This window comes from Bufo bufo, chromosome 2 (genome assembly GCF_905171765.1).
Source record: "Bufo bufo chromosome 2, aBufBuf1.1, whole genome shotgun sequence".
NCBI classification, from domain to species: Eukaryota; Metazoa; Chordata; class Amphibia; order Anura; family Bufonidae; genus Bufo; species Bufo bufo.
Window position 1 is genome coordinate 408,985,978 of NC_053390.1, and position 27,224 is coordinate 409,013,201.

A 27,224-nucleotide genomic window follows, 5' to 3' on the forward strand; every position below is an offset into this window, starting at 1 on the left:
ATTTAATTTTTTTCTTGCAGCAGAATTTCTATATCCCTAATCCACCCCCCTTCCCAAGCCCTAATCCCTCCCCCCTACCCCTCCCGCCCTTCCTATTTTGCCTACGGCAAACAAATTGTAACTTTTTTTGTCACTATTATCTGGCTTTTTTTCTTTTTCCTACTCTGCACCACTTTTTCTGTGTGCGAGATGTGAACGCCAAGCGCTGATTAGTCCGTAATCCACTGTTCAGCACCAATTTTTTTTGGTGCCGATATTTTTTTTTTCATCTGTGCTTTTTTTTTTTTTACATAATAATTAGAATCTTACATATATATATATATAAGTTGATTTTTAGTGTTCTTTTTTTTTTGTATCTGCAGTAAATTTTTATACTGCAGTGTCTGCACGGACGCACCAGACGTCAGCTTGCATGCCTTCTGCACCCTGAGCACCAATAAGTACCATTTTTTTTATTGCTCAGTTTTCTTTCTTTTGGTGTAAAAAATACATTATGTTAAATAGAAATCAATTTTAGGTAGTGTTAGTGTAGATTTTTGCACGCACTTAATATATGTGTGCGTGCATGCGTCCTGCATCCATTTTTCTGACCGGTCTGCTCAGTTTACTAGTAGTTATATATACAGTTGCAAGAAAAAGTATGTGAACCCTTTGGAATGATATGGATTTCTGCACAAATTGGTCATAAAATGTGATCTGAAGTCACAACAATAGACAATCACAGTCTGCTTAAACTAATAACACTCAAAGAATTAAATGTTACCATGTTTTTATTGAACACACCATGTAAACATTCACAGTGCAGGTGGAAAAAGTATGTGAACCCCTAGACCAAGAGCTTATTGGAGTGAGGTGTCAGCCAACTGGAGTCCAATCAATGAGATGAGATTGGAGGTGTTGGTTACAGCTGCCCTGCCCTATAAAAAACACACACCAGTTCTGGGTTTGCTTTTCACAAGAAGCATTGCCTGATGTGAATGATGCCTCGCACAAAAAAGCTCCCATAAGACCTACGATTAAGAATTGTTGACTTGCATAAAGGGTTATAAAAGTATCTCCAAAAGCCTTGCTGTTCATTAGTCCACGGTAAGACAAATTGTATATAAATGGAGAAAGTTCAGCACTGCTGCTACTCTCCCTAGGAGTGGCCGTCCTGTAAAGATGACTGCAAGAGCACAGCGCAGACTGCTCAATAAGGTGAAGAAGAATCCTAGAGTGTCAGCTAAAGACTTACAAAAGTCTCTGGCATATGCTTACATCCCTGTCAGCGAATCTACAATAAGTAAAACACTAAACAAGAATGGATTTCATGGGAGGATACCAGAGGAAGCCACTGCTGTCCAAAAAAAACATTGTTGCACGTTTACAGTTTGCACAAGAGCACCTGGATGTTCCACAGCAGTACTGGCAAAATATTCTGTGGACAGATGAAACCAAAGTTGAGTTGCTTGGAAGAAACACACAACACTATGGGCCAGATTTATCATTACTCTGACAGCTCATTCCACTTTCACATATGGCTAAAGTCAGTTTTAGCCAATACAGATTTATGATCGGCCCTTTAAGACTGTAATAAATGTGGTTTGACGGTAGCAGTTTATCCGTCAGTAAGCAGCTTTACAAAAGTCGCACGTCTTTCTGAAAAAGTCGCCTGTTCTATTAAAAAGTTGCATAAGATAAGCATGGTCCTCACTGGAGTGAAATTGCGCATTTTTTGTGTGACTTTTTTGCGACTTTTTAAATAGTCGCAATAGTAAATCTGTCTAGAGATTCATTTACATAAGAAAACACGCCCACTTTCAGAAAACTGGCGAGCATAGTGCAGAGCCAATAAAGTCGCAATTTTTTGCGCAGTTTAAGCGATTGTGCAAAAATTTGCAACTTTTTCACTCCATTATTTTGACTTGAGCTAATGATAAATCTGGCGCATTGTGTGGAGAAAAAGAGGCACAGCGCACCAACATCAAAACCTCATCCCAACTGTGAAGTATGGTGGTGGGGGGCATCATGGTTTGGGGCTGCTTTGCTGCGTCAGGGCCTGGACGGATTGCTATCATCGAAGGAAAAATGAATTCCCAAGTTTATCAAGACGTTTTGCAGGAGAACTTAAGGCCATCTGGCCACCAGCTGAAGCTCAACAGAAAATGGGTGTTGCAACAGGACAACGCAAAGCATAGAAGTAAATCAACAAGAGAATGGCTTAAACAGAAGAAAATACGCCTTCTGGAGTGGCCCAGTCAGAGTCCTGACCTCAACCCGATTGAGATGCTGTGGCATGACCTCAAGAAAGTGATTCACACCAGACATCCCAAGAATATTGCTGAACTGAAACAGTTCTGTAAAGAGGAATGGTCAAGAATTACTCCTGACCGTTGTGCACGTCTGATATGCAACTACAGGAAACGTTTGGTTGTTGCTGCCAAAGGAGGTTCAACCAGTTATTAAATCCAAGGGTTCACATACTTTTTCCACCTGCACTGTGAATGTTTGCATGGTGTGTTCAATAAAAACATGGTAACATTTAATTCTTTGTGTGTTATTAGTTTAAGCAGACTGTGATTGTCTATTGTTGTGACTTAGATGAAGATCAGATCACATTTTATGACCAATTTGTGCAGAAATCCATATCATTCCAAAGGGTTCACATACTTTTTCTTGCAACTGTATATATATATATATATATATATATATATATCTTCTTCTCTCAAGATTTTGTAAATGTAATGGTGGCCCAAACCAATTTATATGCCCAACAATTCATTGATCACAACCCTACATCGCCATACGCTAGACCCCTAGGTTGGACCCCAGTAAGTGCAGCAGAGATTATGAAGTTTTGGGGACTTGTGCTGCATATGGGCATTGTAAAGAAGCCAAACGTTAGACAATATTGGAGTTCGGACATTTTCTACCAGTCTCCAATTTACAGTAAGACCATGATGCGATTTCAGTCAATTCGGAAATTCCTACGCTACAATGACAATGCACAGTGCCCACACCAAAATGACCCGACATTTGACCGTGTGTTCAAGGTTAGGCCTGTCATTGACCACTTTAACACCAAGTTTGCTGGGGTGTATAACCCTGATAAAAATGTCTGTGTAGATGAGTCCCTTTTACTCTTCAAAGGGAGGATTAGATTCCGCCTGTACCTGCCTAGCAAATGGGCAAAGTATGACATAAAGATATGCAAACTGTGAGAGTAGCTCCAGGTACACCCGCATTTACGAACAGAAAGATTCTCGGATAGAACCCCCAGAATTCCCCCACATCCTAGGAATTAGTGTGAAGAGCATACCTCTATTCATGTCCCTAACTGCCAGAGTTACTATGGCTTGTGGCACAGTGCACAAAAATCAGAGAGGCCTCCCTAGATCCCTGGTAGGGCAACCACTGAGAATTTGTGAAAGTAGGGCTCTCTCCATGAGAACATGCTGGTGGTTAAGTTCAAGGAAAAGAGGGACGCCCTTGTACTAACCACCATTCACACTAACACCAGCTCCCCTGATCCTATACAAGGTTCCACAACCACTACACCCAAACCAGTTTGTATCGTGGACTACAACAGGCACATGGGAGGGGTGGATCTTTGAGATTAACTTCTGAAGCCCTACAGAGCCACACAAAAAACGAAAGTGTGGTACAAAAAGCTTGCCATACACATTGTACAGATGGGAATGTGCAATGTGTACGAGCTTTTTCAATCTGCAGGCCACACAGGAACTTTCCTTCAGTTCCAAGAGGTGGGCTCAAGGCCCTAATTTTTCAAAGCCAGGCCGGGGAGGGTCCCAATACTTCAGGAAGTCATAGTGCCCGTGTTTTACCAGGGCAATATTTTCAAGGTCAAGTCCCCCAGACAGCAAGGAAGAGAAGGACCCAAAAAAGATGCAGGGTGTGTTTCAAACGGGGGATAAGAAAAGACAACATTTACTACTGTGAAACCTGCCCTGAAAAACTTGGCCTGTGCATGCAGGAGTGTTTAAAATCTACAGTACCACTTATCCATGGAGTATTAATTTAATTTCATCCATGATTAGGGTTAAACGAACCCGAACTGTAAAGTTCGGTTTCGTACCGAACTTTAGGATTTTTGGACCCCGGACGCGAACCCAAACATTTCAGTAAAAGTTTGGGTTCGGGTTCGGTGGTTGGCGCTTTCATGGCGCTTTTTGAAAGGCTGCAGAGCAGCCAATCAACAAGCGGTTAACTGTGTGCCCTTAGAAGTCATCAAAGCTATGCCTACTAATGGCATGGCTGTGATTGGCCAGTGTAGCATGTGACCCAGCCTCTATATAAGCTGGAGTCACGTAGCGCTGCACGTCACTCTGCTGTTACTAGTGTAGGGAGAGGATGCGGCTGGTGATTCAGAATAGGACTGAATCTTTGTTCAAAACGTGAATCTAACTCAGCGATCTACATACAATGGGTGCAGGGCACAATTTTTTTTATCCTGCCCTGAGCCCAGTGACCGAAAAAAATAACTTTTATAAGTCAGTTAGGTGGGCTGCGGCCGCGGTCATTTTATGCAAGCTCAGTGCACCAGCACTGCATCTGAGCTTTTGTGACATTGAAATCCAAGCTTGAAAAACAGCACTAATAATCTGGTTGTAAAAAATCACCCTTTTTTGGCAATATACAACATCTGGTGCATTTGCATGATTAGTCAGTGTGCAATTTAACCACCTCAGCCCCCAGTGCTTAAACACCCTGAAAGACCAGGCCACTTTTTACACTTCTGACCTACACTACTTTCACCGTTTATTGCTCGGTCATACAACTTACCACCCAAATGAATTTTACCTCCTTTTCTTCTCACTAATAGAGCTTTCATTTGGTGGTATTTCATTGCTGCTGACATTTTTACTTTTTTTGTTATTAATCGAAATTTAACGATTTTTTTGCAAAAAAATGACATTTTTCACTTTCAGTTGTAAAATTTTGCAAAAAAAACGACATCCATATAGAAATTTTGCTCTAAATTTATAGTTCTACATGTCTTTGATAAAAAAAAAATGTTTGGGTAGAAAAAAAATGGTTTGGGTAAAAGTTATAGCGTTTACAAACTATGGTACAAAAATGTGAATTTCCGCTTTTTGAAGCAGCTCTGACTTTCTGAGCACCTGTCATGTTTCCTGAGGTTCTACAATGCCCAGACAGTACAAACACCCCACAAATGACCCCATTTCTGAAAGTACACACCCTAAGGTATTCGCTGATGGGCATAGTGAGTTCATAGAACTTTTTATTTTTTGTCACAAGTTAGCGGAAAATGATGATTTATTTTTTTTATTTTTTTTCTTACAAAGTCTCATATTCCACTAACTTGTGACAAAAAATAAAAAGTTCTATGAACTCACTATGCCCATCAGCGAATACCTTGGGGTCTCTTCTTTCCAAAATGGGGTCACTTGTGGGGTAGTTATACTGCCCTGGCATTCTAGGGGCCCAAATGTGTGGTAAGGAGTTTGAAATCAAATTCAGTAAAAAATGACCTGTGAAATCCGAAAGGTGCTCTTTGGAATATGGGCCCCTTTGCCCACCTAGGCTGCAAAAAAGTGTCACACATCTGGTATCCCCGTACTCAGGAGAAGTTGAGGAATGTGTTTTGGGGTGTCTTTTTACATATACCCATGCTGGGTGAGATAAATATCTTGGTCAAATGACAACTTTGTATAAAAAAAATGGGAAAAGTTGTCTTTTGCCAAGATATTTCTCTCACCCAGCATGGGTATATGTAAAAAGACACCCCAAAACACATTCCCCACCTTCTCCTGAGTACGGAGATACCAGATGTGTGACACTTTTTTGCAGCCTAGGTGGGCAAAGGGGCCCATATTCCAAAGAGCACCTTTCGGATTTCACTCGTCATTTTTTACTGAATTTGATTTCAAACTCCTTACCACACATTTGGGCCCCTAGAATGCCAGGGCAGTATAACTACCCCACAAGTGACCCCATTTTGGAAAGAAGACACCCCAAGGTATTCCGTGAGGGGCATGGCGAGTTCCTAGAATTTTTTATTTTTTGTCACAAGTTAGTGGAAAATGATGATTTTTATTTTATTTATTTTTTTCATACAAAGTCTCATATTCCACTAACTTGTGACAAAAAATAAAAACTTCCATGAACTCACTATGCCCATCAGCGAATACCTTGGGGTCTCTTCTTTCCAAAATGGGGTCACTTGTGGGGTAGTTATACTGCCCTGGCATTCTAGGGGCCCAAATGTGTGGTAAGGAGTTTGAAATCAAATTCTGTAAAAATTGACCTGTGAAATCCGAAAGGTGCTCTTTGGAATATGGGCCCCTTTGCCCACCTAGACTGCAAAAAAGTGTCACACATCTGGTATCTCTGTATTCAGGAGAAGTTGAGGAATGTGTTTTGGGGTGTCTTTTTACATATACCCATGCTGGGTGAGATAAATATCTTGGTCAAATGCCAACTTTGTATAAAAAAATGGGAAAAGTTGTCGTTTGCCAAGATATTTCTCTCACCCAGCATAGGTATATGTAAAATGACACCCCAAAACACATTCCCCACCTTCTCCTGAGTACGGCAATACCAGATGTGTGACACTTTTTTGCAGCCTAGATGCGCAAAGGTGCCCAAATTCCTTTTAGGAGGGCATTTTTAGACATTTGGATACCAGACTTCTTCTCACGCTTTGGGGCCCCTAGAATGCCAGGGCAGTATAAATACCCCACATGTGACCCCATTTTGGAAAGAAGACACCCCAAGGTATTCAATGAGGGGCATGGCGAGTTCATAGAAATTTTTTTTTTTTGGCACAAGTTAGCGGAAATTGATATTTTTTATTTTTTTCTCACAAAGTCCCCCGTTCCGCTAACTTGGGACAAAAATTTCAATCTTTCATGGACTCAATATGCCCCTCACGGAATACCTGGGGGTGTCTTCTTTCCGAAATGGGGTCACATGTGGGGTATTTATACTGCCCTGGCATTCTAGGGGCCCTAAAGCGTGAGAAGAAGTCTGGAATATACATGTCTAAAAAATTTTACGCATTTGGATTCCGTGAGGGGTATGGTGAGTTCATGTGAGATTTTATTTTTTGACACAAGTTAGTGGAATATGAGACTTTGTAAGAAAAATAAATAAAAATTCCGCTAACTTGGGCCAAAAAAATGTCTGAATGGAGCCTTACAGAGGGTGATCAATGACAGGGGGGTGATCAATGACAGGGGTGGTGATCAATGACAGGGGGGGTGATCAATGACAGGGGGTTGATCAATGACAGGGGTGTAATCAATGACAGGGGGGTGATCAGGGAGTCTATATGGGGTGATCACCACAGTCATTGATCACGCCCCTGTAAGGCTTCATTCAGACGTCCGGATGCGTTTTGCGGATCCGATCCATCTATCAGTGGATCCGTAAAAATCATGCGGACGTCTGAATGGAGCTTTACAGGGGGGTAATCAATGACAGGGGGGTAATCAATGACAGGGGGGTGATCAGAGAGTCTATATGGGGTGATCACCACAGTCATTGATCATGCCCCTGTAAGGCTTCATTCAGACGTCCGGATGCGTTTTGCGGATCCGATCCATCTATCAGTGCATCCGTAAAAATCATGCGGACATCTGAATGGAGCTTTACAGGGGGGTGATCAATGACAGGGGTGTAATCAATGACAGGGGGGTGATCAGGGAGTCTATATGGGGTGATAACCACAGTCATTGATCACGCCCCTGTAAGGCTTCATTCAGACGTCCGGATGCGTTTTGCGGATCCGATCCATCTATCAGTGCATCCGTAAAAATCATGCGGACATCTGAATGGAGCTTTACAGGGGGGTGATCAATGACAGGGGTGTAATCAATGACAGGGGGGTGATCAGGGAGTTTATATGGGGTGATCACCACAGTCATTGATCACGCCCCTGTAAGGCTTCATTCAGACGTCCGGATGCGTTTTGCGGATCCGATCCATCTATCAGTGCATCCGTAAAAATCATGCGGACATCTGAATGGAGCTTTACAGGGGGGTGATCAGGGAGTCTATATGGGGTGATCACCACAGTCATTGATCATGCCCCTGTAAGGCTTCATTCAGACGTCCGGATGCGTTTTGCGGATCCGATCCATCTATCAGTGCATCCGTAAAAATCATGCGGACATCTGAATGGAGCTTTACAGGGGGGTGATCAGGGAGTCTATATGGGGTGATCACCACAGTCATTGATCATGCCCCTGTAAGGCTTCATTCAGACGTCCGGATGCGTTTTGCGGATCCGATCCATCTATCAGTGCATCCGTAAAAATCATGCGGACATCTGAATGGAGCTTTACAGGGGGGTGATCAGGGAGTCTATATGGGGTGATCACCACAGTCATTGATCATGCCCCTGTAAGGCTTCATTCAGACGTCCGGATGCGTTTTGCGGATCCGATCCATCTATCAGTGGATCCGTAAAAATCATGCGGACGTCTGAATGGAGCTTTACAGGGGGGTAATCAATGACAGGGGTGTAATCAATGACAGGGGGGTGATCAGGGAGTCTATATGGGGTGATAACCACAGTCATTGATCACGCCCCTGTAAGGCTTCATTCAGACGTCCGGATGCGTTTTGCGGATCCGATCCATCTATCAGTGGATCCGTAAAAATCATGCGGACATCTGAATGGAGCTTTACAGGGGGTTGATCAATGACAGGGGGGTAATCAATGACAGGGGGGTGATCAGGGAGTCTATATGGGGTGATCAGGGAGTCTATATGGGGTGATCAGGGGCTAATAAGGGGTTAATAAGTGACGGGGGGGGGTGTAGTGTAGTGTAGTGGTGCTTGGTGCTACTTTACTGAGCTACCTATGTCCTCTGGTGGTCGATCCAAACAAAGGGGACCACCAGAGGACCAGGTAGCAGGTATATTAGACGCTGTTATCAAAACAGCGTCTAATATACCTGTTAGGGGTTAAAAAAAACACATCTCCAGCCTGCCAGCGAACGATCGCCGCTGGCAGGCTGGAGATCAACTCTCTTACCTTCCGTTCCTGTGAGCGCGCGCGCCTGTGTGCGCGCGTTCACAGGAAATCTCGCGTCTCGCGAGATGACGCGTATATGCGTCCAGGCGGAATGAATCAACCACCTCCAGGACGCGTCTGTGCGTACAGCGGTCCGGAGGTGGTTAAGCTAGAAATACAGTCATAATTTTCTGGGTTTTAATAAACACACTTTTGTGCCAAAATACACAATTTTTCTGGCCTTGCAGCATCAAGACATTTGAAATTCCTGGGTTATATACTACTGTCATATTCAGTTATTAATCAAATACCCATTTTTGGCAGAAATCTTTAATTGCAGCCTAGTGTGGGTCAGGGCGTGTGATATACACCCTTTAAATACAAGGGTTCTATTCAGGTATTTGAAATACAGCTATTTTGGGCACAAATCTTTAATTGCGGCCTAGTGTGGGTCAGGGCATGTGAGATACACCTTGTATATACATAATTGTTGCCGCCCTTGCAGCATCAAGACGTTTGAAATTCCAGGGTTAAATACTGCTGTCATAATCAGTTATTAAACAAACACCCGTTTGGGCAAAAAAATAATATTTGTCAGCCTTTGCTGCAGATGTCAGTCATTGTGAGATACACCCTTTATATATTTGGGTTATATTCAGTTATTTGAAATACAGCCATTTTGTGCACAAATCTTTAATTGCGGCCTAGTGTGGGTCTGGGCGTGTGAGATACGCGCTGTATATACAGGGGTTATATTCTTCTGTTAATAAAAGACCTTTTTTGGGGCAAAATACACAATTGTTGCACCCTTGCAGTCTCAAGACGTTTGAAATTCCAGGGTTATATACTGCTGTCATATTCAGTTATTAAACAAACACCTGTTTGGGCAAAAAATACTTAATTGGCAGCCTTTGCTGCAGATGTCATTGTGAGATACACCCTTTATATATTCGGGTTATATTCAGTTATTTGAAATATAGCCATTTTGTGCACAAATCTTTAATTGCGGCCTAGTGTGGCTCAGGGCGTATGAGATACACCTTTTAAATACAGGGATTCTATTCAGTTATTTGAAATACAGCCATTTTGTGCACAAATCTTTAATTGCGGCCTAGTGTGGGTCAGGGTGTGTGAGATACACCCTTTATATACAGGTGTTCTATTCAGTTATTTGAAATAAGGGCATTTTGGGCACAAATCTTTAATTGCGGCCTAGTGTGGGTCAGGGCGTGTGAGATACACCCTTTATATACAGGGGTTTTATTCTTTTATTAATAAAACACCTTTTTTGTGCAAAATACAACATTTTTCAGGCCTTGCAGCATCAAGACTTTTGAAATTCCAGGGTTATATACTGCTGTCATATTCAGTTATTAAACAAATACCCATTTTTGGCACAAATCTTTAATTGCAGCCTAGTGTGGGTCAGGGCGTGTGAGATACACCCTTTAAATACAAGTGTTCTATTTAGGTATTTGAAATACAGCCATTTTGTGCACAAATCTTTAGTTGCGGCCTAGTGTGGGCCAGGGCGTGCGAGCTACACCCTTTATTAACAGGGGTTCTATTCAGTTATTTGAAATACAGCCATTTTGGGCAAACAAATTTAATTGAGTCCTAGTCTGGTTCAGGGCGTGTGAGATACACCCTTTACATACTGTCGTTCTATTCTACTATTAATTAAACACCCATTTAGGGCAAGATCCTAAATTTGAGAAATATGAGGAGAGCGTCAAATAAGGGACGTGGCCCAGGTCGTGGTGCTGCTGGTGGAGCTCCTGTTGCAGGGAGAGGACGTGGTCAATCTGTGCCAGCTACACGCACAAGTGAAACCCCTTCCTCAGGTGCGATTAGGCGACAGAACCTGCAGCGGTATTTGGTCGGGCCTAATGCGGCTCTACGAATGGTGAGGACTGAACAAGTACAGGCGATAGTAGATTGGGTTGCTGACAGTGGCTCCTACCCAGTCTCCTGCTGAAAGATCAGAGTTGGCACCTGCAGCCAATGTCCATCAGTCTTTCACATCACCCCCTTTCATATCAGCCAAGCAGTCTGAGCCCCAAGTCATGCAGCAGTCTCTTCAGCTTTTTGATGATTCTGTTAGCAGGGTTTTCCAGGGCCATCCACCTATCCCTGCCCCAGAAGTGGAAGAGATTGAGTGCACCGATGCCCAACCACTTATTTTTCAAGATGAGTACATGGGAGGACCATCGCAGCACGTCTCGGATAATGACGAAACACAGGTGCCAACTGCTGGGGCTTTCGAAAGTGTGCAGACTGACAAGGAGGGCAGGGGTGAAGACAGGGTGGAAGATGATGTGGAGGACGATGAGGTCCTTGACCCCACATGGAATCAAGGTCATGCGAGTGACCTATGTAGTTCGGAGTAAGAGGTGGTGGTCGCACAAAGCCAAAAGCACAGCAGAAGAGTGAGCAGGGTGCAAAAGCAAAGAGGCCGTCCTCTAGAAAGTACGCCTGCTACTGCCCACCGCAGCAAGAAACTGAGCACACCAAAGCCAGCTCCAAGGAGTTCCCTGGTGTGGCAGTTCTTCAGACAATGTGCTGACGACAAGACACAAATGATTTGCACGCTGTGCAATCAGAGCCTGAAGCGAGGCATAAACATTCTCAACCTGAGCACAACCTGCATGACCAGGCTAAGCACGAGCTGCAGTGGAGTAGAAACCTCAAAAACCAAGAAAGGTCTCTGGCTCCTCCTGCTTCCTCTACTGCTGCAGTCTCAGCCTCTTCATCCACCTCTGGAGTGACAGTGCCACCTGCCACCCCGCAAACAGAGGCTCTTCCAGCAACACCACCACCTGGGTCACCAAGCATCTCCACAATGTCCCACGGAAGCATTCAGCTCTCCATCTCCCAAACACTGGAGAGGAAGAGGAAGTACCCATCTACCCACCCGAGATCTCTAGCCCTGAATGCCAGCATTTCTAAATTACTAGCCTTTGAAATGCTCTCATTCCTTCTTGTGGAGACTGAGATTTTTAAAAGCCTTATGGCGGTGGTTGTCTCACAGTACGTCGTGCCCAGCCGCCAGTACTTTTCCAGGCGAGCCATCCCTTCCACCACCGAGGATTGTAGGGCTCTTCAGTTTGCCTCCTGTTGCTTCCTCCTCCTACTCCGCTTCCTCATCCTCTACCGGCTCCTCATCCGGTCAGCGTAACATTTTCACCACCAACTTCAGCACAGCCAGGGGTAAATGACAGCAGGCAGTTTTAAAACGTATCTGTTTGGGGGACAAACCCCACACCACGCAGGAGCTATGGACGGGCCTTGAACAACAGACCGATGAGTGGTTTGTGCCAGTCAGCCTCAAGCCCAGCCTAGTGGTGTGCGATAATGGGCGAAATCTCGTAGAAGCTCTGGGACTAGCCGGTTTGACGCACATCCCTTGCCTGGCGCATGTGCTGAATTTGGTGGTGCAGAGATTCTTTAAAAATTACCCAGATATGTCAGAGCTGCTGCTTAAAATGCAGGCCGTCTGTGCGCGCTTGTCAGCGCTGCAGCGTAACTTCGGACTTCCCGCTCACCGCCTCATATGCGACGTGCCCACAAGGTGGAACTCCACCTTGCACATGCTTGCCAGACTGTGCGAGCAGCAGCAGGCGATAGTGGAGTTTCAGCTGCAGCACGCACGGGTGAGTCGCTCGGCGGAACAGCACCACTTCACCACCAATGACTGGGCCTCCATGCGAGACCTGTGTTCCTTGTTGCGCTGTTTCGAGTACTCCAACATGACCAGTGGCGATAACGCCGTTCTCAGCGTAACTATCCCACTTCTATGCCTCCTTGAAAAAAATCTGCTGGCGATGATGGAAGAGGATGTGTCACAGGAGGAGGAAGAGGGATCATTTTGCAAGGTTTCCGGCCAGTCATTCACAAGTGGCTCTGAGGGTGGGTTCCTGCACCCACAAAAGCCAGGTACACAATTGTCCAGCCAGGGCACAGTTCTGGAGGATGACGAGGTGGAGGATGAGGAGATGGAGGAGGAGGAACCATGTTCACAGCAGGGTGGCACCCAGACCAGCTCATGGCCATCACTGGTGCATGGCTGGGGGGATACAGAGGACACAGACGATACACCTCCCACAGAGGACAGCATTTCGTTGCCTCTGGGCAGCCTGGCACACATGAGCGATTACATGCTGCAGTGTCTCCGTAACGACCGCCGAGTTGCCCACATTCTAACTTGTGCTGATTACTGGATGGCCATGCTGCTGGATCTCCTTTACAAGGACAACGTACCGTCCTTAATTTCCTCACTGGAGCGTATTCGAAAGATGCGCGAGTACAAGCGCCAGTGTATTATCTGAACGTGTATTTTGCACGGCAGGGGGCGTCATCACAGACAAGCGTAGCCGCCTGTCCACAGCCAATGTGGACAAGCTCACGTTCATTAAAATGAACCAGGCATGGATCCCACAGGAATTGTCTGTACCTTGTGCAGAATAGACATGTATACCGGCCTTAACCAGCCATTGTTATACTACAACGCAATTGCTCTTTCTTGTATTTTGGAAATTTCACACTCTTTTGGTGTGTACCCTAATTTAAAAAAATTAAATTAAAACCAAAAACCAGTGTTGGCTACCTCGTCCTCCTCCACTGCCGCTTCCACCTACACCGCTACGTCCACCGCCTCCTCAAACTCCTACTCCATATGGAACTCCACCTCATAAATCAAATTTATTTTTTTATTTGTACGTATTTTATTTTATGTCATTTCACTACTTTGTCAGTGACATTTTCTGGTGAAATTCTAAAATTTTTGGGTGTATTGTACCACTGCTATACCTATTAGACAGGTAAAAAATAAATAATAATAATTTTTCTGTTACATTTTTGGGTGAAATTCACAAATTTTGGGGTGTAATATACCCCTCCTGTACCTAGTTGACAGCTTAATAAATTTCAATAATTTTTCTTTTACATTTTCGGGTGACAATAAACAATTTTTTTCTGTCATAGACCCCTGCTCTACCAAGTAGACAGGTTAATACATTTCTGTAATTTTTCTGTTACATTCTTGGGTTGAGATTTTACAATTTTAGACGTGAATAAACCCCTGCTCTGCATAAGCGACAGGGAATAAAATTTCAGAAATTCTTCTTTAATTGATGTGCGCCACCTCCTTTCATTCAATGCTTAAACTTTAACAAGTTGTACCACATTTGCGCTTCAATAATGTGTCCCACATTTCCGCTTTACTCTTTTGGCCCACATTTGCGCTTCAATAATGTGTCCCACATTTTCTCCTTACTCTTTTGGCCCACATTTATGCTTCAATAATGTGTCCCACATTTCCGCTTTTCTCTTTTGGCCCACATTTGTGCTTCGATAATGTGTCCCACATTTCCGCTTTACTCTTTTGGCCCACATTTACGCTTCAATAATGTGTCCCACATTTCCGCTTTACTCTTTTTGCCCACATTAGCGCTTCGATAATGTGTCCCACATTTCCGCTTTACTCTTTTGGCCCACATTTTTGCGCTTTAATAATGTGTGCCACATTTCTGCTTTACTCTTTTGGCCCAAATTTGCGCTTCAATGATGTGTCCCACATTTCCGCTTTACTCTTTAGGCCCACATTTGCGCTTCTGTAATTTGTCCCACATTTGCGCCTCAATAACTTTTTTTCATATTTCCGCTCAATCCAAAAATTTTTAAATACATTTATCTCCCTTAAATTTGGTCTCTTTTTCTCACGCTTCCTCTCCAACGTGGGACCCTAATTCCAGGGTGAATTTTAAATTTGAAAAAATTAATCCTCCCTTGGATGTGGTCTCTCTTTCTCACGCTCCCTCTCCGGAGTGGAACCCTGATTCCCGCCACCCGTGATCCCCATGGTAGGCTCAGAAAAGAACATCGAAAGTTGATAGAGAAGATATCCAAATGGATGGTGGATGTCACTGGGGCACGTCTACATAGGTGACAGGAACATAAATTTAAAAAAATCGTCAATTACATTGTCAGGTGACATTTTTCAAATTTTGCCGGATAGAAACCCTTGCTCTGCATAGTTGACAGGGAATTTTTTTTTATAAATTCTTCATTAATTGATGGGCGCCACATCCTTTCATTCAATGCTTAAACTTTAAAAAGTTGTCCCACTTTTACGCTTTAATAATTTGTCCCATAATTCCGCTCTATAATTTTAAATTTAAAAAAATGAATCCTCCCTTGGATGTGGTCTCTCTTTCTCACACTCCCTCTCCGTCGTGGAACCCTGATTCCCCGCCACCCGTGATCACCATGGTAGGCGCATAAAAGAACATCGAAAGTTGATAGAGCAGATATCAAATTGGATCGTGAACATCACGGGGACGTGCGACATGGTGGGGCAGTAAGTGTGCACACGCCTACACAAACTGACTGACAGGGGTCTGCCCCTGCAACTTCTGGGTCTCCAAATTGGGCACATGGCCTGAGCTTGTCCTTTACCCCTTGCAGGTGCTGGCCTGCCCTGCAGCCAGTGTTTTGTCTGAACGTGTGTTTAGCACGACTGGAGGGGGTTATCACAGGTTATATTTCCCAATGTTTTGGGGTGTACCCTAATTAAAAAAATAAAAATAAATTTAAAACCAAAAAGCAGTGTAGGCTACCTCCTCCTCCACCGACGCTTCCACCTACACCGCCACTTCCACCGCCTCCTCAACCTCCTACTCCATATGGACCTCGTCCTCCTAGATCAAGATTATTATTTTTTATTTATACGTATTTTATGTTATTTAAAGTCATTTCCCTATCTACATTTGTTTGCAGAGCACTTGTCATGCTCTTAACCACATTTTTATGACATTTGCAGCCCTCTAGCCCTTTCCATTACATTTTTAAAGCCATTTTAGTGCTCAAAAGTTCGGGTCCCCATTGACTTCAATGGGGTTCGGGTTCGGAGTCAAGTTCGGGTCCCGAACTCGAACTTTTTTGTGAAGTTCGGCCGAACCCGTCGAACCCGAACATCCAGGTATCCGCTCAACTCTATCCATGATGTACCCTGTAGTTTTACCACCTTATATCTCTGATTTAGTCCCATAGCTTACAGATCCACTTTTCACCAAGCACTACATATTCATTTCTGTGAAACACTTATAAGGTCAAAAGTGCCCCTTCCACCCTTTAAAATGTTCAAACGGGGGTGCACTTTCCAAAATGGGGTCACTTCTTGTGGTTTTTAAGTTCTGGGAACCTCAGGATTTTTTTAATATCGACATGGCACCTGAAATCCATGTCTGCCAATTCAGGCCTGTCAGCAAAATCCATATTTTGCTTTTTGCCTGCTGTGTGCCCATACAGCAGGCTACAAACACATATGGGGTGTTTCCTGAATGGGGAGAAAATGGGGGAACACATGCTGGGGTGCATTTTATTCTTTAACTCCTTGTCAAAGTGAAAAATTTGGGTCTGCTAGTCATTTTTCATTTTCACAAATGTGTGCTTTGAAATTCTTCTGTGAGACACCTGTTTGCTGAAAAGTACCCTTCCCACCATTTTAAATGTTTGTACGGGGGTGCTCTTTCCAAAATGGGTTAACTTCTTGGGGTTTTTAATTTCTGGGGACCTCAGGAATTTTTTTAATGCGATATGGCACCTAAAATCAGTGTCTGCCAATTCAGATTAGCAAAATCCATATTTTGCTGTTTGACTCATTCTTTGAGCACATATGGGGTGTTGTCGTATTCGGGGGGAAATAGGGAGAAAAATGTTGGGTGCATTTTGTCGTGTTACCCTTTGTGAAAGTGAAAAAATGTGGGTGTAAAGCAACTTTTTCTATAAAAAAAAAAAGCAATTTTTTATTTTCACTGCCAAGTGTTTCCTATGTCTAGGAAACACCTTTGAGGTCAATGTGCTCACTACACACCTTGAAAGATTCCTTCAGGGGTGTAGTTTCCAAAATGGGGTCACTTTTTGGGGGTTTCCACTATAGGGCCACCTCAGGGTGTCTTCTTCATATGTGACATAGCTCCCAATTACCATTCCAGCTAAATCCGCTCTCCAAAAGCCATATGGTGCTCCTTCCACTCTGAAGCCTGCTGTGCGCCTATACATCAGTTTTTGAGCACATATGGGGTGTTGCCGTATTTGGAGGGAATTGGGAACAAAATGTGGGGTGCATTTTGTCCTGTTCGCTTTTGGAAAAGTTAAAAATGTGGGTGTAAAGCAACTTTTTTCTAGAATTTGGGGTGTTTCTGTAAACTCCAGAATCAGGGTAATAGATTTAGAGTTTTGTTTGGCTGGTAACCCTTGATGTGTTGCAGAAAAAATAGATACAAATTTAAAATCTACAAAAAAAAATTGAAATTTTTAAATTTAATTCCCATTTTCCTTTAATTCTCCTCGGACAACTAAAGAATTAACAAAAGTTTGTAAAATCAGTTTTAAATAGCTTGAGGGGTGTAGTTTATAAAATCGGGTGATTTATTGGTCGTTTCTAATATGTAAGCCCCACAAAGAGACTTCATAACTGAACTGGTCCTTAAAAAATTGGGTTTTGGAAATTTTCTTTAAAATTTTAAGATTTGCTTCTAATCCTCTAAGCCTTCTAACGTCCCAAAAAATTAAATGTAATTTAAAAAATTATCCAAACATGAAGAACACATATGGGGAATGTAAAGTAAATATTTTTGGAGGTATTACTATCTATTTTAAAAGTAAATTTTGTATTTTTTTATAAATAAAAATAAAATATTTTGACTTAAATTTACCACTCTCATGAAGTACAATATGTGACGAGAAAACAAGTAAAAGTGTTTTAAAGTTATCACCACATAAAGTGACACATGTCAGATTTGCTAAAAATGGCCTGCTCCTTAAGGTGAAAAATGGCAGAGTCCTAAAGGGGTTAAAAGAGAGTTATAGTTAACAAAGAAACTCAAGGTTTGAGTGTGTGCAAACACCTCAAACTCATTATGGAAACTGAATTGATAAGTACTGTATACAGTAAATCTAATGTGCTCTAATAATAGTTCTTACTCAGTCATATGATATCTTAGAAAATTGTGTTCCCCCATTCTGTAACTTGTGCTGGTGGACAGGGGTTGACTCAGTGGTCACACGATCATGTGTTATGCGATGTGATCACTTTGCCGGTAGTGTCCCCTTGCCTTTGCACACACAAGGATATACCAGCCATTGCATGTATGCCACTTGACAGCAGCATATAGTAGTTATTTTATTTACAAATGTAGATAGATAGATAGATAGATAGATATGAGATAGATAGATATATCACTCTTGAGTTGGGGAGAGTGGCCACATGACTGTGATCTCTGTGCAGACTATATTTCCTTTGACATCACGATCAGGCCTCCCATGATCCCGTTTGTCATAATCCTTGCCCAAATGGTCGTGATTTCGAACCCATGTGATCTTTGAATGGGCTGGTTGACATTCTCAATCCATAAGCAGTGTAGGCAGTGTCCATTGCTTGTGGTATGCAAACTGTGTGGGAGGAGACATTAGGATGATGTGTGGGAGGAGACAACAAGGGGATGATTTTGGTGTAGTGAGCAGCATTTTCAGCCCAGAGAATGGTGTAGTAGTTGTTTACATTGCTGGCTGATCATGTAGCACACAGCACTATGGGACATGTTGTGGCTGCTGCTCATCTACATCCAAAGCCTGGATGTTCAGGTTGCATTCAATGGAGTGCAGCAGGACCATGAGATTGAAGTAAAGTCTCAAGAAAAGTTGACAGATACATTATTATGATGTGTGGGAGTTTTTAAGATTTCACACAACCCCTTTATCTATGGTGACGTCAGTGCCCGTTATTGCCTGGCAGCACATACAACTCTGTGTCCACCTCTCTGTTGAACCACTGCTAAATGATAATTAGATATCTACTAATAGCAATCTACAATGTGCAAGTAAAAAGAAAGTTGTTGACACATAGATCATGTGTCCCCTGTACTCCCTAGTGGGGATTACCTGGCCACTGATTTACAGTTGTGTTCAAAATTATTCAACCCCCACTGAAATTAAGTGTTTTGGCCAGTTTGACATTGATTTTGATCATTTCAGTCATCTTGTTTACAATTAAATCAAAGAGGCACTTGTAAGTCAGACAAATATAACATAACATTTATAATGAAATAACCACAAATGTCTTTTCTGTGCTCACATCATTATCAGTTTTATTCAACCCCCAAGTGACATTCAATCTTAGTACTTAGTACAACATCCTTTTCCAGTTATAACAGCTTTTAAACGTGAAGCATAGCTTGACACAAGTGTCTTGCAGCGATCTACGGGTATCTTCGCCCATTCTTCATGGGCAAAAGCCTCCAGTTCAGTCACATTCTTAGGCTTGCGCCTTGCAACTGCTTTCTTTAAGTCCCACCAGAGGTTCTCAATCAGATTTAAGTCTGGTGACTGCGATGGCCACTTCAAAATGTTCCAGCCTTTAATCTGCAACCATGCTCTAGTGGACTTGGAGATATGCTTGGGATCATTGTCCTGTTGAAAGGTCCAACGTCTCCCAAGCCTTAGGTTTGTGACGGACTGCATCACATTTTCATCCAATATCTCCTGGTACTGAAGAGAATTCATGGTACCTTGCACACGCTGAAGCTTCCCTGTACCTGTAGAAGCAAAACAGCCCCAAAGCATGATTGACCCCCCACCATGCTTCACAGTAGGCAAGGTGTTCTTTTCTTCATGGGCCTTGTTCTTCCTCCTCCAAACATAGCGTTGATCCATGGGCCCAAACAGTTCTAATTTTGTTTCATCAGTCCACAGAACACTATCCCAAAACTTTTGTGGTTTGTCCACATGACTTTTGGCATACTGCAGTCGACTCTTCTTATTCTTTGGAGACAGCAAGGGGGTGCGCCTGGGAGTTCTGGCATGGAGGCCTTCATTACGCAGTGTGCGCCTTATTGTCTGAGCTGAAACTTCAGTACCCACATCTGACAAATCTTTTTTCAGTTCCTCAGCAGTCACACGGGGACTTTTCTCTACTTTGCACTTCAGGTAGCGCATAGCAGTCAAAGTCAGCATCTTCTTTCTGCCATGACCAGGTAGCGTTTCAACAGTGCCCTTTGCCTTGAATTTGCGAATGATGCTTCCTATGGTGTCTCTTGGTATGTTTAACATCTTTGCAATCTTCTTATAGCCATTGCCCTTCCTGTGAAGAGAAATCACCTCTTCTCTTGTCTTCCTGGACCATTCTCTTGACTTCACCATGTTTGTAAACACACCAGTAAATGTCTAGAATGAGCTGAGTATCACAGTCCTTTTAAATCTGCCTAATTGGTGCTTATTATGCTTGATTGCTGCTCCTTGACATCCACAGGTGTTTTCAATACCTGATCGAAAACACTTAAATGAACCTCTGTTCTTAAGAGTGGTAGTCTTTAAGGGGTTGAATAATTGTGTCAATGAAGAAATCACAAAAAAAAACATTTAATACTGTATTACAAAAACAATTGATGTCATTTTAGTTGCATGTGGTTCTTTAAAAAGTCATTGTAAGATTTCATTCTGAACACAATTACAAATGGACACTAAATTTCCTAAAACCCTTTACAGCATTGGGGGTTGAATAATTTTGAACACAACTGTAGATGCTATGAAAGACAAGATGTAAGAGTAGACCCCTTTATCAACACACATTTTCTAACTTTACAAAAAACAAAACATTGAACGAAGTTAACGATCTTAAAGAAAATAGCTTTTCATCAGTCAGTGAATTGGTTCCACATTGTGACTGGAATGGTAGAATACCAATCTCAATAGAATGTAGTTACTGTAGTAGATTTCATTATCTAAAAGGTATAGAAATAATAAAGTCATTTAGAGGTACTGTAGGACGTAATGTATTCTGCATACCACATCACACCTAGGTGCTCATTATTCTAATAATCCTTAAAGGCTATAGTCACCTATGGGGACATTTTTAATTACATTGTACTCTTTTTGAGCTAAAATTCATATTTTTAAATCATCTTTATTAAAAAATGTAAACCCCTTTCTCTGTACATCCTTTAGATTCTTTAGTAACATGCTCTGTGAGCTCAGCTGATGGCGCCTTTTCTTTAATCTCTGACCTGATAAACACTCATTATAGCTCAATTCTTATTTTACTGATGAAAATGTAGCATAAATAAGTGTTTTTGAGTAATTAGTAATTTAAAGATAAGGTTTATTAGACGACCAGCAGAAAGTGTGATTCTCACACCTAGGCAGAAGCTAACCCTTCATGACAAAGCTGCTAAATATTCTTAAAAAAGACCAATTGAAAAAATATATATTTTAATACCAAAATGAGAAAAACACAATTATAAAAAATTGCCCCAAATATGTACATAGCTTTTTACTTGATATTATAGAAGATTATGTAATAATCATCTGCTACATTTTATTTTGACAGGTTTTTGACAAACACTTCTTTCAGTGGTGTAAGTGGACATATCAAAGTTAAAGATTCATCCATTATCAACTCAGAAAACCATTACTTTATCTGGAACTTACAACATGATCCAGTAGGTAATCGTATGTGGACTCGACTTGGAAGCTGGAAGGATGAAAAAATTATCATGGATTATGGACTGTGGCCAGACCAAGCTCAAAGGCACAAAAATCATTACCAACAACCAGCACGACTACACCTTAGAGTTGTGACTTTGATCGAGCCGCCATTTGTCTTTACAAGAAATGTAGATAGTGATGGTCAATGCCCAGCAGGCCAGCTTTGCTTAGATCCCATGACTAATGATTCAGGAGTATTAGACAGTCTTTTTGAAAGTTTGCAAAGCGGTAATGACTCTGTGCCAATTGAATACAAAAAGTGTTGTTATGGTTATTGCATTGATCTGTTGGAAAAATTGGCAGAAGATCTAAACTTTGACTTTGATTTATATATAGTTGGTGATGGAAAGTATGGAGCTTGGAAGAATGGTCATTGGACAGGACTTGTGGGAGATCTTCTCAGTGGTGCTGCCCACATGGCTCTGACCTCATTTAGTATTAACACAGCTAGAAGCCAAGTCATTGATTTTACTAGTCCTTTCTTTTCGACAAGTCTAGGTATCTTAGTAAGGAGTAAAGATACAGCTGCACCAATTGGAGCTTTTATGTGGCCACTTCATTGGACAATGTGGCTGGGGATTTTTGTATCTCTTCATGTTACTGCAGTATTTCTAACACTTTATGAGTGGAAAAGCCCCTTTGGTATGACCCCAAATGGCCGAAACCGCAGCAAAGTTTTTTCCTTCTCTTCTGCACTAAATGTGTGTTATGCCATATTATTTGGCAGGACAGCTGCTATCAAAACACCTAAATGTTGGACCGGGAGATTTCTAATGAATCTATGGGCTATATTTTGTTTGTTTTGTCTGTCAACATATACTGCTAATTTGGCAGCTGTCATGGTGGGGGAAAAAATTTACGAAGAGCTTTCTGGAATACACGACCCTAAGGTAGGTCAAACTTTATATAATTGTATTATTTATAGCTGGCCGGATGCTGTGTAGGTTTTATAGGCTTATGTGTAATTAAATTCTCAGGATCATAGTGTGGTGGAATGGTTGTCAGTTAGTATGATCTATCATTGAAAAAGTAGCGATTTAATGCATTTTTAATAAGTGCTCCACTGCTTAACACTCTTATTATGCAAATATTGAATGTTGTCACTGGCAGTAACATAGAAAGACATATGCATTTTTGATAGTCTTCTCTTCAGTAACTATGATTAAATTTTCCACTTTCTCATGAAAAATGCAATTTCTACTTTTATCTTGTCATGTCTTGATTACTGTAACCTTTTCAGAATTCCCATTTCTCTGAAAGTGCATGAAATACATGTATAAAAGCTTTAAAGGAGGAAAGTATAGATATAGACACATTGGCCCAGATTTACTCATCTTAAAGAGACCTGCACTACATTTATCACAGTGGTTCAGGCTGGATGATAAACCTGGTGCAGGGACAGACACGTTTCTCTGACCAACTATTGGTTTGCTTACCTTGAGACATATTTGTACGCCAGAATTGTGGCCTTCTCCTTCCTTTGAAGTCCCACCCCTTTCTGCTAAACCCTGCCGATTGTCAAGCATATCAGAAAAAATGTAGAAACCCTAGATGCACGAAAGTGTGGCAATTTTTGCCACTTATTAGACAGATTTTTGGCACAGACACATTAGTAAACCTTGCCCATTGTATGTAGGACTGTGTACCAAATAATTTTTTTCGGTAATTTCTGACCAATAATTGGTACAGGGTTTGAAAATCTAAGCAACAACTGTATATTGTTTTATTTTTGGTAGTAGCAAGTTACTAGGGTTTCTTTCCAGAGATACATTACACCCCCAGATATATATCACCATAACTCAATTAGGACCTTCGAGAATGGCTATAGACTTTAGTACCCTGTATATACTGTAGTCAGTCCCCTAATGGATATACTGTACAACTGCCAGTTTATCTATTGTGAACTCTATAGCTATTTTAAAAAATATACAACAGAATTTCAAAGTAGAAGACTCTTTATCTACTTGAGTTTTTTTTTTCTATAAATTCTTTAAATAAAGTGTTCAAGAACCTGTCACTAGGACATATATAATAAAATAAAGACATTTTGTAATAGTGGACACTATTACGTTCACTAAAAGCCCTTTGACATCCTTTGGAGTTTTGTGGTATGTCATACGAAACCTCTCAGTGAGTAGCTCTGAAAAGAAGAGGGTTCTGCAGTTTGACACTTGCTTATTAGGAGTCATTAAGTACACTGCACAAAATCTCTTAACTGGCTAAGAGTTAAATCTATTATACATGAGGAATATTATAGTCCAGCCAATGCTGTTCACCTTTCTTGGGAAAATATGAATGTCTGTTTGCTGGCATTAGATTGGCTTGGTGTTCTATTCTTTTTAGAAGAAAAACAAATTTGAATATCTTTCCCAGATACCTAAAAGTATGCAAATTAGATTTTATTTATGAAAAGCACTGATTGGACAGTTTCAGTCTACCACCTGGACAAAATCTTGTTATGAAAAAGCACTGATTGAACAATTTAACAATTTAACAGTTCAAGGTTACTACTAAGGGAAAACCTTCTTATGAAAAAGTAGTGTTTGAACAATTTGAGGCTACCACCAGGGGAAAATCATATTATGAAAAAACACTGAACTGGTGATAGCCTCGAACTGCTCAATCAGTGCTTTTTCATAATAAGTGATGTAAAAGTGATGACAATTATATGACAAAAATGAATCATGCAGTTCAATTTTTGGCAACAGTTCATCAAAAGGATGTCCTGAAGCTTAAAGGAGTACAAAAAAGAGTGCCTGAACTGATAAGCGGTGTGGAGGATCATACCGTAGTCATAATGAAAGATTGTGAGATTTAATTTATTAAGAAGCAGATGCCTCTTAATAAATCTGATCAATCAATCTACACTAGTTCGGGGCTGGCATAGTATTGAGCTATAACTTGCTAAAGTTTCTGGTGTAAATTAGTGAATCTGGCCTCTGCCTGCTTCTGCTCCATCAATGCCCAACCCCACTCTTCCCGCTAAGCCCCACTCTTTTCTCACCATCAAAGTTTTGAGAAGCTTAAAAAGGCACAGATTATGGCATAAATATGGCGTCCTGTGCACCATGATGTGTGTCTTTTTAATGCCACAAAAGTACCGTAGCTTTACAGCATTGATAAATGTCCAGCTAGTAAATTTGCTGGCCTGAATAAGAAGGTTTTACTTACACGCAGCATATTATAATGGGAAGCAATACATTACCTGTAGCTTCTGTGCTCAGCTTCATTGCAGCTGTTTTGTACTTCTTCAACAGCATATTAGTCTTCATTTTATAGCATGCTTTTATAAGTACAGTGTAGGAGATTGATTAGTACACTTCCTTTATAAATCTCTACTCCTGCCACCACAGTAGTAAATAAAATCATGTAGAACACAAAACAAATAAAATCCTATACTTTAACTTAATGTAAATGATTACTTTTTAGAAATTAAATTTTAGCAGCTACTAAAAAATTTTAGGCAAAAAATTATAGAAATAAGCAAGGACATTTAGAAAATGTAATTTAATTAATTTCCACTAGAGATGAGGGAACCTTTTGAGAATCGCTTTGGTTCCGATTTAGACTCCAATCAAATGTACCCGAACCAAACGGGCTCAAATTGCCCTGAAAATTCGTATATAACACCCTCTTTAGGAAAACATGTTATCTCTTTTCGTAATTTTTTATTTATTAATTTTTGCATTTTGAGTACTCTTGAGTGCAGTGACAGCAATAGTAAATAATGGCAGAGTGATACTGACATACATAGCTATGGGTGTTTGTCTGCATTAACGAACAACATGTTTAAAAACACACTGCACCGTTGCATGTGTTATGCTTTGTCATAATCCAAATTGTCACTTATGAGTGGCAGATGGTGTTTAAACATGCACAGGGGGAGATTTATCAAAACTGGTGTAAAGCAAAACTGGCTTAGTTGTCCATAGCAACCAATCAGATTGATCCTTTCATTTTTCAAGGGCGCTCTAAAAAATATAAGGTGGAATCTGATTGGTTGCTACAGGCAACTAAGCCAGTTTTCCTTTGCACAGTCTTGATAAATTCCCCCCACAGTGTTTAAAAAAGACATTAGCAAGTTGGAGGACCAAGTGTCCAAAAATGATGCCTTCATGGGACCAGAATGCCTGTCCATATGACACACACAAGTTCTACTTGTCAGAAGAAAGAGTAGCTTGTTGGGATCAAGCCTCCAAAAATTATTCCTTAATGGGGGCAGAATGCACACACAAGTGTTAATTGTCAGAAGAAAAAGTAGCTTTTTCTGAATGAGCCTAGAAAAATTATCTGTTAGCTGTTCTTCTGCTGTTGTCCCCTGCTGCATGAGCATCATCATCTGTACTAAGATAAATATAAAGGGGATGAGATTGTTCATGCCGCAATTGTCCCTACAGACAAATTTTGTGGCATCTTCGAAGGGCTTCAGCACCTGAAATCTCAATGAGCTGCCATTGCCTGATCTTAAAACAAGACATGCGGTCTGGTGCTTGACAAAATCATTCACAGGTGTCCGATGCTCATACAGACGCTCTATAGGACAGTATTCTGGACATTGCTGGCACCTTACACAAGCCAGTTTACTTTTAAAAAAAGCGTTGCATGACTAGGTTAATCACATGCACCTTGCAGGAAGCATGTGTTATTTCCCCTAGCATCAGTGTGGCCACTAGGTTGCGGCCATTGCCGCTGACCATCTTGCCCAGTCAGCAGGATTTTTGTTGCTTTATATAATTTAGCAACTGCTTGACAGTGTTGTTTCTCTCGTTCAGGCCTATCAGCTCCAGTACCTCATAGGAACACTTGACACATGTAATAGGAAGAAGGGTGAGTGGGCACGCTTGTACACTTACATTGCGTTTTTTGCAACCCATACAATACTTGAACTGCCTGGAGATGCCCTGACCCGAATTTCAGTCTACTATTTCCGGGGCTTTCACTAGTAGATTTCAAATTATACCCTCTGGATTGTAAAATATGCGTTGTACACTTGTATTGCTATGTTTGCAAACCACACCAAAACTTGAAATGTGTGAAGATGCCCTGTCTAAAGATGACCGAAGTTATCAAAAATTTGATTTGGCTACTTTACCGAATTTCACAAAGGAATTTGTTTTGTGAAGAATTACTTCGTAGTAGCTGGTGCAATGATGGAGAATGGCGATCGCTCCACCCCCCATCATTGAACCCCTCAGATGCCGCTTTCATCGCTGATCGTGGCATATGAGAATTATAGTGATAATTGGTTTTCAGGGGTCAATCAGGTCAAAAAAAAATTATATTACCTTATCCATTTGATCGTGAAGAAGCCGCCACTGCTATCTTGTTTGAAGACACCGCGCGTAATCTCACGTGGTGCGTGATGACGTCATCACACTGGTCAGGGTGGTGACATCATATGTCACCATTAATGATGGACGAACATCGGCCAAATACTTACAAGAAGTGCACAAATCGTCCCACAACATAAACATTGACATAGCAGAGGGGAATCAATGGCAAAAATTCCCCCAAAAATATGTATTTTAATCAGGGACAATTTATATGCGTCTTAAAGAAAAACTGTCAAAAATGTGGCCTGCTGGAGCCTAGAATTTTTTTTTTTTTTAGAAAACGGGAGTACAGGCCCTAAAAATTAAGCATTCACCTGACACAAAATATCAAGCTGGAGGTATATTAGATGGTCATTGGATATCAA

General features: G+C 41.5%; 1 protein-coding gene across 1 annotated transcript in view; it reads left to right on the forward strand.

Moving 5' to 3' along the window:
• Positions 1-27,224, forward strand: part of GRIN3A (glutamate ionotropic receptor NMDA type subunit 3A) — a 402,162-nt gene that overhangs the window by 148,128 nt on the left and 226,810 nt on the right. The window contains exon 3 of the mRNA XM_040417275.1: positions 21,369-22,416. Within this exon, the coding sequence (XP_040273209.1) occupies positions 21,369-22,416 (1,048 nt within the window). The remainder of the gene's footprint in view (positions 1-21,368; positions 22,417-27,224) is intronic.